The following is a 13,526-nucleotide window of genomic DNA, read 5'->3' on the forward strand; positions in this document are numbered from 1 at the left end:
AAATAAGAAGAAAAAGAGTGGAAATGGATATATGGCCATTGGGCAATAAAAGCTGAGCTATTAAAAAAGTTTGATGTGTATAGAAAAGTTTGTTTTGAACACCTGAGATATTTTATATTTACCTACTTAAACTAAACTTTTTTCCTAATTTATTCATTATTTTAATTTAATACATTTAATTTCAAACCCCATAGTGTGAATTGTTTTCATTTTAATTGTATTTGTTAATTATTTAGCTGATATGACAATCACATGACTCAGGTTGGTGGTATTATTGTGTTATATTATATTATATTATATTATATTATATTATATTATATTATATTATATTATATTATATTATATTATATTATATTATATTATATTATATTATATTATATTATATTACATTATATTATCAATAATAATAATAAAAATAATAAATGTGTATTATTTTAATATTTATTTATATTTATTATTTAGTATAATTTATTAAATAAATAAATAAATCGACACAAATGTATTCATTTTAGTTGATTATTGGGCTATTGATTGAACGAAGAAAATATGAATGAAAAAAATATACGTTTAATTTGTATTTTGTTTTTTTTTTCAAACTCTAAATGAAGAAACAACATTCAAATTCGGTCACGGAGGCTCATTCATGCTTGAGAATCAATAAAATGATTTCTTGCCGTACACAGCATGCTTGTGCTTCAGCAAGAACCAATAAGGTTGTTCACTAATATCAAGCAGGGACTGATTTTTGTTCTGTTTTTGTTCACTGATCAGTGTTTATGTAATTACGTTATATATGTATTATTATTAAATATAATAATAATAATAAATATTATAATACTGACAGAATAGTGACTGAAATTAGTAAAAAAGATTTATATTTACAAAGATATTTACAAAGAAATTGTTAGTTTAATATAATATTTATTATTATTATTATTATTATTTATTATTATTATTTATTATCATAAGTATTATATTTATTATTATATTTCTGATTATTATTGTTATTATTATTATTAAAATATTATTAATAATAATATTATTAATTATAATAATAAATATTATAATAGTGACAGAAGAATAGTGACAGGAATCATTTAAAATATTTGTAAAAGACATTTACACAGAATTGTTAAGTTCCTATAAAATTTATTATTATTAATATTATAAAATAATAATATTCTTATTATTATTATTATTATTATTATTATTAATAATAATAATAATAATAATAATAATATTGACAGAAGAATAGTGACAGAAATCAGTTAAAAGATTTATAAATGATACTTACAAAGAAATTGTTAAGTTATTATAATATTTATTATCATTATTATTATTATTATTATTATTATTATTATTATTACAATATTAATAATAATATACAAACTAGTATTAATTATTTAAATCAATATTAATTTATATGTTTACAGCCATTATGTTATATCATATAATATCACATCATATATCACATCATATATTATCATATCAAATCATATCATATCATACCATGTCATATAATTTCATATCATGTCATATCATGTCATATCATATCTCATATTATATATGATTAATGAAAATTATTATAAATCATTGAGAGAGTGAGTAAATAATAGAATCTTTATTTTGGGGTAAACCAATTAATTAAAAAAACCAAAAGTAAAAAAATTATAATTACAAAAAATGAGTAAAAACTAACTAAAAAAAAGAATCAAAGTCTTTGCTATAAAAATGAACACATATATGATCCATCTGCCAGCAGATCTTCACATCTTTTCACGCTGAATAATCTTTAGGTGCTTCAAATGTCCACAGTGAAAAAGCATCTTGACAGTTTAAGCAGAACTCAACTCAATAGCATTGTGAATAAAATCTAATTCCACTCAGTTCTAAAATGAACCTTGAGCACTTTTGTGGAAGTTTAAAAGAGTTAACCAGCTGTCTGGATATTTTCACAAAAAATCAGTATGTGTGAATATAGAAGAGAGAGCATCAGCACACAGTGTCCGCACACAGTGTCCACACACACACACACAGTGTCCACACACACCTGTGGGCTACACATTCATGCACAGGAAGTACTGTAAGAAGAAGGTCAGACAAACAACTATACAAAACTCATTCGGTAAAAGCCCCTGTTGAACAAACACACAAATGCTGTCTGCTAGCGAAGAATAAAGCGAACAAAACTCAACCTTCAACAATAAAATAAGCAGTGTATGAAGCAGACAGTCAGATATAAAGACAAGTATTCAACTGCAGAGTTCAAAGGATAAAACACTTAAAGGGATAGGTCACCCAAAACTGAACATTTACTTACTATTTACTCACCCTCAAGTGGATCCAAACCCTTATGAGTTTTATGTTGAACGCTAAAGAAGATATTTAAAAAAATGTTGGAAACCAGTAACCATTAATATCCATAATAGGAAAAGCAAAATGAAAAGTCGATAGCTATGCTTCCAGCCATAGATGAGAATTAGATTTATGCGCAAAACTAAAATATCGCATAAAACATTTGCGAATGAAGCACCGTTTCCATCCAACGAGACAAAGAGAACAAATTCATCACTTCCTGATAAACTTGGATAAAAACGCTGCTGCGGGCCTTCTTATATAATCATATATATATATATATATATATATAATCATATATATATATAATATATATATATATCATATATATATATATATATATATATATATATATATATATATATATATATATATATATATATATATATATATATATATATATATACATATACATATACAGCTGAAGTCAGAATTATTAGCCCCCTGAATTATTCGCCCCCTGAATTATTCGCCCCCTGTTTATTTTTTTCCCCGATTTCTGTTTAGCGAAGAGAAGTTTCCTTCAACACATTTCTAAACATAATAGTTTTAATAACTCATTTCATTTTTCAGTAAATAATATTTTTTCAAAACACTTCTATACAACTTAAAGTGACATTTAAAGACTTAACTAGGTTAATTAGGTAGGGAGGTAAGGATAATTAGGAAAGTTATTGTATAATGATGGTTTGTTCTGCAGACAATCGAAAAAATATATAGCTTAAAAGGGCTAATAATTTTGATCTTAAAATGGTTTTTAAAAAATTTAAAACTGCTTTTATTCTAGCCGAAATAAACAAATAAGACTTTCTCTAGAAAAAAAAATATTATCAGGCATACTGTGAAAACTTCCTTGCTCTGTTAAACATCATTTGGGAAATATATATTTTTAAAAAAGAAATTCAAAGGGGGGCTAATAATTCAACTGTGACTTCAGCTGTGTGTGTGTGTGTGTGTGTGTGTATATATATATATGTGTGTGTGTGTGTGTGTGTGTGTGTGTCTGTGTGTGTGTGTGTGTGTGTGTGTGTGTGTGTGTGTGTGGTGTGTGTGTGTGTGTGTGTGTGTGTGTGTGTGTGTGTGTGTGTGTGTGTGTGTGAGAGAGAGAGAAGAGTTCAGATGCAAAAACCTACCGTCAGAAATATTTTTTTCAGCCACATTTGTTTTTTTTTTTATTATTTCAACTTAAAGACCACAAAAAGGGCTTATTCTATGCCAAAAAATTGATATTACTAAATCTACACACAGGAGCCTAATAAAAATGCTAATTTTAAAAGAAAAATTCAGATGGCATTTAGAGGTTTTTGCATCTGAACTCCTTTCATTTTTTAATTTTATCCGCATTTTGGCATTTGTATTATTCTAAAATGCTAGTGGTTACCAGTCTTTTTCACAAAACTCTTCCAAGCTTTGGAACAAGTGAAGGCTGAGTAAATGACAGAATTTTAATAAGGTTTGGAACAAGTGAGTAAATGATGACAGAATTTTTGGATGAACTATTTATCCATTTAACACAGCAAACCTTCAGTACAAAATACTATTCTAGGCCAACAAAGAGGACATAAACTGTTGCAAAAACTAAATAAAAAAAAAAAAACAGTCAAATAATTTTGTTTTTAAATGAAAAAACTTTTAGTAACAACCTTTAAAAGTTAGTAATTTATTAATTTTATTTAATCACTTTAAACGTTGTTTTTACAATGATTAAAGAAATATTTCACCAAAAATCTAAATTATGTCAGCTGGTTTCATCTAAATATGTAATTAGATTTCAGTTTTTAATAAAGTTTTAAACAAAATAAATTAGTTGACACTTCTGGGACGTAATAATACCAAACGACTTTGACGACTTTAACTTTACTTGAGGGATTTTTGAATGACCAAAATATTTAGGATATTTTACAATGTGGTCGGTTCTATGTCCAGTAATGTCATGCAATGGTGCCCATTCATGGTCTGTTCAAACAAAAGCACACGACTTTATTCAGTAAATGCGTTTCCATCGTGGTTTTGAGCACATTTTCTAAATGTATCCACATCTTGGCATTTCTATTTCTAAGTGTTTTTTAAGCTTTATTCCAAAATGCTAGTGGCTACCAGTTTCTACGATTCTTCAAATGCTTTTTTCACAAAAATCTTCCAAGGTTTGGAACAAGTAAAGGCTGAGTGAATGATGACAGAATTTTCAGTTTTGGGTGAACTATTTATCCATCTAAAACAGCAAACTTGAAAATTATGTCAGATGTAGCTGGTTCCATTTAAATATGTAATTAGATTCATGCACAAAACTGAAATATAGCATAAAATATTTGTAAAAAAACAAAAAAAAAAACAGCGTATCCAACCTTTCAAAGACAAACAAAGTCGTCACTTCCTGATAAACTGGGGGAAAATATCAAAAAGATAAACAGAATTTGATTAAGTAGGTGAAGCTGCTGTGGGCCTTCTTATATAACAATTTAGGCCAACAGAGAGGACATAAACTGTTGCAAAAATGAAATATAAAAAAAAAACCTGTAAAATAATTTTGTTTTAAAATGGCAAACAATTTAGTGCCAGCCTTTAAAAGTTAGTGATTTATTAATTTTATTGAATCATTTTAAACATTGTTTTTACAATGGCTAAATGGATAGTTTACCCAAAAATTCAAATGATGTCATCAGTAGCTGGCTCCATCCAAATATGTCATTAGATTTATGTGCAAAACTGGAATATAGCGTTTCCATCCAGTGAGTCAAAGCTGTAAATATCAAAAAGAACATTTTAATTTGCTGCAGTAGCCTAGGAAGAGCCACAGATGGCCTTTATTCTGATATAATATATTACTTGTCACTTCTGGGAGGTAATAATATCGAACCCCTTTGATAAGTGACTTTGGTTGAAGGCTTTTAGAATGACCAAAACAACATTTTCGATGTTTGCAATGTGGTCGGTCCCTTTCCGTTGTCCTATCGTGCATGTTTGTGTTATCACATGGTGATAAACCAAAGTTCTTTTTTAATGCTGGAGCTTATTCAGTAATGTGTTTCGATTGTTGTCTATGCACAATTTGCGCACACATTTTATGCTCATTTTCAAATTGTATGCAGATCTTTCCATTTCCAGCTATTTTTTTAATGTAATATTCCAAAGATTTTTCTATTCTATATGGCTCTCAGCTGATTCCGAGAGTTCCCATCAACTTTGATCACATTTTATCTGAATATATTATCACAGTTTACCAATAAAAATATAAGCACAGCACTAGAAATGAATGTGAATTTAGTTCAGATTTGCTAAATGAGGCAACTTAGCATGAAAACACAATCCAAATAATAAGCAGCAACAGGACTGGAATAATTTACTGATGATAATGCATGAATTAAGGAAGCTCATTTTCATAATGTCTAACACAGTGCATAACCAGCGCAAATTAGGCCATGAACAAGCAACGCTTCATAATAAGGGCTGTGTAATCTACAAACAATGCTGCAAACTGACTACTACAAACCTTAAAGGGACAGATCACTGAAAAGTTTTAATTTACTCCATTTATGAGTTAAAAATCTTTTTTCGGTTTCTTTTTTCCAATGAACACAAAAGATCTTTTGAAAAATTTGAGGAAAATCTCAAAATAACGAAACTTCATTATTAAGTTGATACTAAAGAAAAAGAATCAACCCAGTACCAGGTTTTCTTAAGTCTTGAGGACCCAGTCGACCTGGTTCTATGCCATAAATTAAAAGTGCAGCTGATGCGGTGGCTCTCATATAGTATATGTTTGCCTTATAGTATGTCTTATAGTATATGGTATATGTCTTATAGTATATGGTATATGTCTCATAGTATATGTTAGTCTTATAGTATATTTTAGTTCTTATAGTATATGTTTGTTATGCATATTTTTTTTTAAATAGCTCTTATGTCTAGTGTTGTGTTTGTATTTATGATTAATTTATGTAGCACCGTGGTCCTGTGAGACACAACCTTTCGTTCCTCTATATGAGCACACATGTAGCGGAATGACAATAAAGCTTGACTTGACTTGAATAAGATGATAAGAAAGGAGGAAAGGCACAATATGAACAATTACTGCACTAATAGTGTTCCTGTGTTTAATATCTATTCTATTCTGCACTGAAATGCAAAGTCCTGTTTTAATTCACTGATAATAATAATAATAATAATAATAATAATGTATTTCTGCTAAGATAATTAGTTTCAGTTCAGACCATTTTAATTAGTCTTAAACTTAAAGACATATGCCTGTAGTTTTTAATAAAATTATAACTAATTGTATTTTTGTACTATAATTAACTGTGCTATTTAGATATTTATTTTTATTTGATTTGATTTATTTCTTAGATTATGCCTATGGTAAAGCACTTTCTGAATTAAATGTGGTAGATGATCTTTCTCTTTGTCTTTATAAACAATTATGATTGATGTAAAATAATTTTTTATTTATGCTTTTATTTGACATGTATAAAAATTGTAAAAAAATAAATTGATGACTTTAAATAACCATTCAAACCATTAAAATCATGCTCAAATTTGTTAATAAAAATAATGGGTTGGTTAATTTGTATGTTTTTTGCTTTGGTACTGAAATTGGTACTGAGATCAGTGTATTTTTAATGGTATTGGAACAGAATACTTACATTTTGGTACCGTAAAGACCCTAATCCGTAGTAAATGGCAACTGGTTTCCATTTTTGTTTTTTTTAAAGGATTTTTATTTTCTGTTTATCAGAAGAAAGAAACTCAAAAATGATTAGAACAATCGTCAGTAAATGATGGCAGAATCCCTTTAAAAGATTTAAAGCAAAAATAAATAAAATCTTACTTAAAGGGCACCCATTATACCCCTTTTTCGATAAGTCTTTTGTGTCTCCAGAATGTGTCTAAAAAGTTTCAGCTGAAAACACCCATCAGATTATTTATTATCCCTTTCAGAATGTTGTGATTTTCTGCTCTGAACACAAGGTACAGTTGAAGTCAGAATTATTAGCCCCCCTGAATTATTAGCCCCCCTGTTTTATTTTTTTTCTGTTAAACAGAGAGAAGTTTTCTTCAACACATTTCTAAACATATTTTTAATAACTCATTTCTAATAACTGATTTATTTTATCTTTGCCATGATGACAGTAAATAATATTTGACTAGATATTTTTCAAGACATTTCTATACAGCTTAAAGTGACATTTTAAGTCTTAACTAGGTTAATTAGGTTAACTAGGCAGGTTAGGGTAATTAGGCAAGTTATTGTATAATGATGGTTTGTTCTGTAGACTATCGAAAATAAAATTAGCTTAAAGGGGCTAATGATTTTAACCTTAAAATAGTTCATAAAAAATTTAAAACTGCTTTTATTCTAGCTGAAATAAAACAAATAAGACTTTCTCCAGAAGAAAAAAATATTATCAGACATACTGTGAAAATTTCCTTGCTCTGTTACACATAATTTAGGATATATTTAAAAACATGCGGCTGAGGTGATAAAGTAAAGATGGTAAAATTGTTGTAATTCATTACAAACATGCACTGTTTTAAACTTGTCGAATTTTATTCTTGATCACGTTTGATGACGATTGGTTGCAAGCTCAACAGATCTTTTAATCCCAGTTGCTTTGCACACGTCCTGTCTTGTTGATATGAATTTACACGTTACTATGGAGGCATGTTAAACCGCACTCCTATGTCACGTTGTGGTGGCCTCAAAATGGGAGGGATGTGGATCCTATTTTAAAGTCAGGAAATTTAAAAAGGAGACTTATTGTCTTGATATCACCCTAATATGAATGTGAACACACTATACCTACACAGTTTACAAAATATGATTTACTTAAAGTTTTACTTAAATCTTTTATATAAACAAACCCGTTAGTGTATATTACAGAGACTACAATCTGCACATCATTTGATGATCAAACCATGAAGTAATATTTTATCAAAAAACAAATGTCAAGCTACAGCAAATGGTTATTAAAATATTGTCACCCCAATGAATAGTTACATGACACTTTCATAGTAAAACAGCTAACACGTATCATTTAAAATTAATTTTCAATGCACAAACAAACACACATCTTCAAATCATCTATAGTCATGCTAATGATTTGTGTTCCTCAGCAAAAAAAAAAACTGTTCTCAGCATGCACTTGTGCTGCTGAATACATTTCTAGCATAAATGTGGTCAAATAACTGTACCTCACAGCATCCAGTGGCACATTTCTGTACAAAACATCAATAAATCAGGATAGATCAGCAAAGACAACAGCCGAGAACACAGCAAAGAGGCTCTACAAACCTAACTACATTTTTCCGTAGCATAACGACAATTCAGCTGTTTTCAAAATAGTGCAGCTTTTCCAGTAACAAGCTATTCTTTCCAACAAGTGAGTGTTATATTGCTGTTTTATGTCACATTTATAATGCACGCCCAGCCTTGCGACCGCTTGTGACAGTAATGAAACACGCTGTAGACTGTCGCTCTACAATAACATTGAGAAGTAGTCAGACAGTTGTAATATAGTGGTTTGAAGAAAGAAAGATTTACACACCAAACTGTTTTTTGTGTAGTGAAATATTTCAGTAATAATATATATCATGTACACTATTCTATCATGTTTACTTCATTCCATGTGTACAAGTTAATCTAAAGGATATTTGTTTACTGTACATAATATGGCTGTCAAATGATTTGGATTTTCAAAAATTATAATATGCTAATCTATTATGTTTAACACATTTACAGCACACTAAAATGGGATTAAAATAGCCACTTTATATATATATATATATATATATATATATATATATATATATATATATATATATATATATATATATAATGACATTATTATTATTATTAGTAGTAGTATCTTCATAATAATTATTAAAGTTCGCTTAAATTAAAAACTGATCATTTTAATCCTATTAAAGCTTTAAATGACAGCTTTCAATTATACTGTAGTTTAGTTGTTGTACTTATATATATATATATATATACTGTATATATGTACAATAAGTAAGTAATATGTATATGTATATATGTGTATATATATGTGTATATATATATATGTATGTGTGTGTGTGTGTGTGTGTACGCGTCCGTCCCTTGATGTACCCCTTGATGCTTCTTACGTCCTTGTCGTAGCACCAGTGGCACCAAAATTAGGCACCGAAATTCATATGCTGATTCGGTGATCCTGCTTGTGAGAGACTGTTCTCACTCTCAGCTCACATCATTCAAAAAAAAAAAAGGGCCACATTGTCCCCTGATAATGTCAACAGACTGGACTTTCTTAGCAACTGGCTGAATGTAAAGGAGAATGTAAAGAACATTACAGTTAATGTTCTCAACTCTCAGCAATACAACTTTTCAATTTGTACAATTGTTTTTATACATTACTTTATTATTATAATTTTCCAATTTCCACATTTGCAACACCAGTATTTTGGCATTTTTTGCAGTCCACTTAGAATCATAGAAATCATTTTAGGTTTTTTTTGGCATTGATTGTTTTGAAATTCAAATGGAACTTACATGCCAGTGTTTTTATTTCTGTAATAAATATGGCTGTCAAGCCAACAGTTTGAGGATCTTGATGGTTTATTTCAGGTATGTTGTTTACATGAAGAAATCTGTGTTACAAGTTAAACAAAAATTATAATAAACATCATATTTTTAATTTAAATAGTTTTTTGTCTTGAATTTACATTAATTTTACATTTGAATAGCCAAAACTACAAGTTTCAGTCGTTTAAATGTGATTAATCACGATTAATTACAAAAAAAAGTCCAATTAATTAGTTAATTTTTTTTATTAATTGACAGCACTAGTAAAAACTGCTGGATTTACAACATGTTAATTCATCAGCTTCTTCCAAAATACATCTAAGTAAGTGGCTGTTTAATAGGGAAAAGAGTAGTGTAAACATTCTAGTAACTTAAACAGTGTGTAACTGACGTAAAAGAAGCACATCGTCTGATAATGTGTAAATAATTATTATTGCCTTCTCCTGTCTGTATTTTACAAACCAAAAATGCTAAGTTTTGCAAGTAATTTTGTGTTTTTAAATGTCTAAAACCTAAAATAGACATCGTTTGTGCAAAAGCACTGATAATTTGTGATTTATGACAAGAGCCACATGCGTCTTTCTCTGGTTTAGTGAAAGCCATTGCAGGAAAAAAGATTTGAATATGCATCAAATGGTTAACTAAAGTATAACCTACATCCAGCCGGTTGTTATTTATATTCACTAATGGTCAAGATGATTTGGATGAGAAGATCTTTTTAGTTTATTCGGTTGTTATCTGAGAATAACATATCGTGAAATGTACTAACTAACCAATCAGAATCAAGCATTCCCAAAAGCTGTGTAATAAATAGCCCCAATGACAACTTTGAGTTCTAAAGGTGAACTTGATGGTAGCCAGGCATTAAATTGTGTGTCTTTCCACAGCATCTTCACTAACACTGATGCAATATCAGCTGCCAGAGATGCAGATGTGGTGTTGAGCCGCAGGTGGGTGGATGGACTTACACTGGATGGTGTCTGGAGGTGGAGGTACAGCATCAGGACAGTGTTCCTCATCACTGTTGTCTCCACATTCATTCAGATGATTGCAAATCAGCGAGAGAAGCTTCAGACATCTGCCATTGGTGCAGTGGAACTTGCACTCTGCAGTAAAACAAAGAGAGAAATGTGTCTTCAAGGGTGGATGGTTAGGATTGTTATGACACAATGCGGCACTATTATACAACTGAAGGCATCGCATACCAGACAGACTGAATAATTAAGCATATGCAGGTTGATGCAATGCACCACATGCAGGAAAATAACAATTACAACTTGGCTTTGGGTGGAGCGCTAAGATAAACAGATATTTCAAAACTTTATAGTGGATGTGTAACATTTCTACCCAGTTACTCTTCGACTAGTCTAAACCTCAGACGGCACGCCTATGGAACGTTTACAGACCGTCTGAAGGAAATTACACGCAAACAGAGAGCTACAGCTGGCTAAAATGGCAAGTGAAAATCTGATTGGCTGGATTTCAGAAATGTTATTCAGAGCACACAGGGTTTGTTTGTTTTTTTCCGTATCAATATCAGATTTTGTTCCAAAATAACATGTACACAAACTGTGGTTGGTCGCTCTACATGTCAATCAGATGGTCTCTTTTGGTTGAAGTTGGCAGTTTTCAAACGGAATAAATTGCAAAGTTGACCAGACGTTGAATAAACCACATGTTTTCCATTAAAGAGCCCTGTCATTGTCCTGCGACCCCCACATTGGGAACCAATGCTATATTGAACATGAGACCGCGCTCATTGACTTGTGTCCTCTGTAGTGGACATTGTGTTTTTATGAATTGTCTTCGATTTTTTTGAGCTACTCTGTCAAGTCCTGTTCAGAGGACATCCTGGGCTTTCTAGTGATATGTCATTTGATTGGCTGGCATGCTAGGAACCACTTCTTACACTGCATCCAAAATGGCCGACATACAAACAAGCACATTTTATGGGAAGTAGAGAGGTATGTAAAATTTTGCTATATAAGTTTTTTACTATTATTACTACATTATTAAACAAATATATAAGTGTCAGGAATGATACATTTAGCTTTCAAAGCAGTTAAATTGTGTTTCAAAATATCATCCTTTTTTAAATGTCAACTATAGTGGACACCAGGACCATCTTAATGTAATTAATGACTGCATGTTGTAGGAGGCAGAACTGAAGCAGAGAGGATTATTTAGATAGTTGAGGGAGACTCTGACTTAGAGTCTGACAATCAATTAGAGAATTAGAGACAATTAGAGAACGACAATCAGTTTTAAATCGTTTTTATGTTGAGTTTGTTTTGGATTAACATTCAGAAGGATTAACATTCAGAAGTTTGGATTACTTCTTTTTTTTTGTTTGTTTTTTGAGTTCGGCCCTCTTTCAGACTAAACTGTTTCAGGAAATTTAATACAAAAGGTAAAAAAATAGCTTGTGTGTTGTTTTTGTTACATTAATGTTGGATTAATATACCTTTATAGCCATATCCTGTACAGTTTTGTTCTCTGAGTTTGGCTGTCATTTTGAACTAAAATGGTCCTGTGGTCCACTACAGTGGATATGCTGTTAAATTTAAAATAAAAACAAAATGTCAAAACTCTAAATAGCTTTTTTATTAACCCAAAGGATGTAGGAAATCAAAGAAACAACTAAAAAAAAATTCTTTGGGTCTCAGGAGGATATAAGCTATATATTAACATATTGTAAATAATGTGATTCATAAAATGGTAACACATTAGAATAAGGTTCCATTAGATAACATATAACAAACACTAAATAATGAGCAGAACATTTGTAGCAATATTTTTAATCTTTGTTCATATCACTTAATACAAATTCAAATGTTTATTGTTCTTGTTGGTACAGGCCTACAGCAATAATACTAACTAACTTCTTGAACAGAATAAATTGTAAAGTTGACCAGACGTTGAAGATACCACATGTTTTTCGATAAAGATGACCCGAAATTATGCAAGTCAACATTGCTTAAGTAAACATAACATGTTTGATAAAATATACAGTGTAACTTAATGTATAAAGTTAAGATACCTTTTTTGCTTCCCAATACCATTTTTTTTTACAAATGTAATTTAGTGTGTGCGACGAATAACTGTATAAGTCCAAAAAATAAAGAAAAAAATGAGATAACCATGTCACATTAATTGTATGTGTGAACTTTGTATACAGAAAAGGTTTGGGGATATTTTCGCGTGAGTCTGCATTTCAAACAATAAAAAAGCGTCACACTGAAAAAAACATTTATGTTCTATAAGAAGCGTAGAGAAGCCGCTTGCTGTCATGTCCGCTTTGGACATTAAAAGGCAAATCCTCTGCAAAAAAAGGAGAGCCAATATGAACAAATGGAAGAACAGAGTAAGGAAAGCTTTGAGGGATGCTGGGAAACCATATTTGAATCAAATAGGAGAACAAAAACCAGGGAAAAATCCACTGTGGAGTGGAAAGAACTGTATATATGATGTGATCTCTCTCTTTCTGAATGTGCTGAATGTGAAACAGCACAAAAACAATTAACCTATCAAAATAAACCACATACCATATATAATAAAGCTGTATCAATGCATATTTCCCGCCAGTCCTGTGTAAACTACGGCAAACAAA

General features: G+C 30.2%; 1 protein-coding gene across 1 annotated transcript in view; it reads right to left on the reverse strand.

Moving 5' to 3' along the window:
* The window catches only part of ldlrad4a (low density lipoprotein receptor class A domain containing 4a), a 156,149-nt gene that overhangs the window by 66,000 nt on the left and 76,623 nt on the right, over positions 1-13,526 (reverse strand). Inside the window, exon 3 of the mRNA XM_056479104.1 lies at positions 10,885-11,022. Within this exon, the coding sequence (XP_056335079.1) occupies positions 10,885-11,022 (138 nt within the window). The remainder of the gene's footprint in view (positions 1-10,884; positions 11,023-13,526) is intronic.

This window comes from Danio aesculapii, chromosome 19 (assembly GCF_903798145.1).
Source record: "Danio aesculapii chromosome 19, fDanAes4.1, whole genome shotgun sequence".
Classification (NCBI taxonomy): Eukaryota; Metazoa; Chordata; class Actinopteri; order Cypriniformes; family Danionidae; genus Danio; species Danio aesculapii.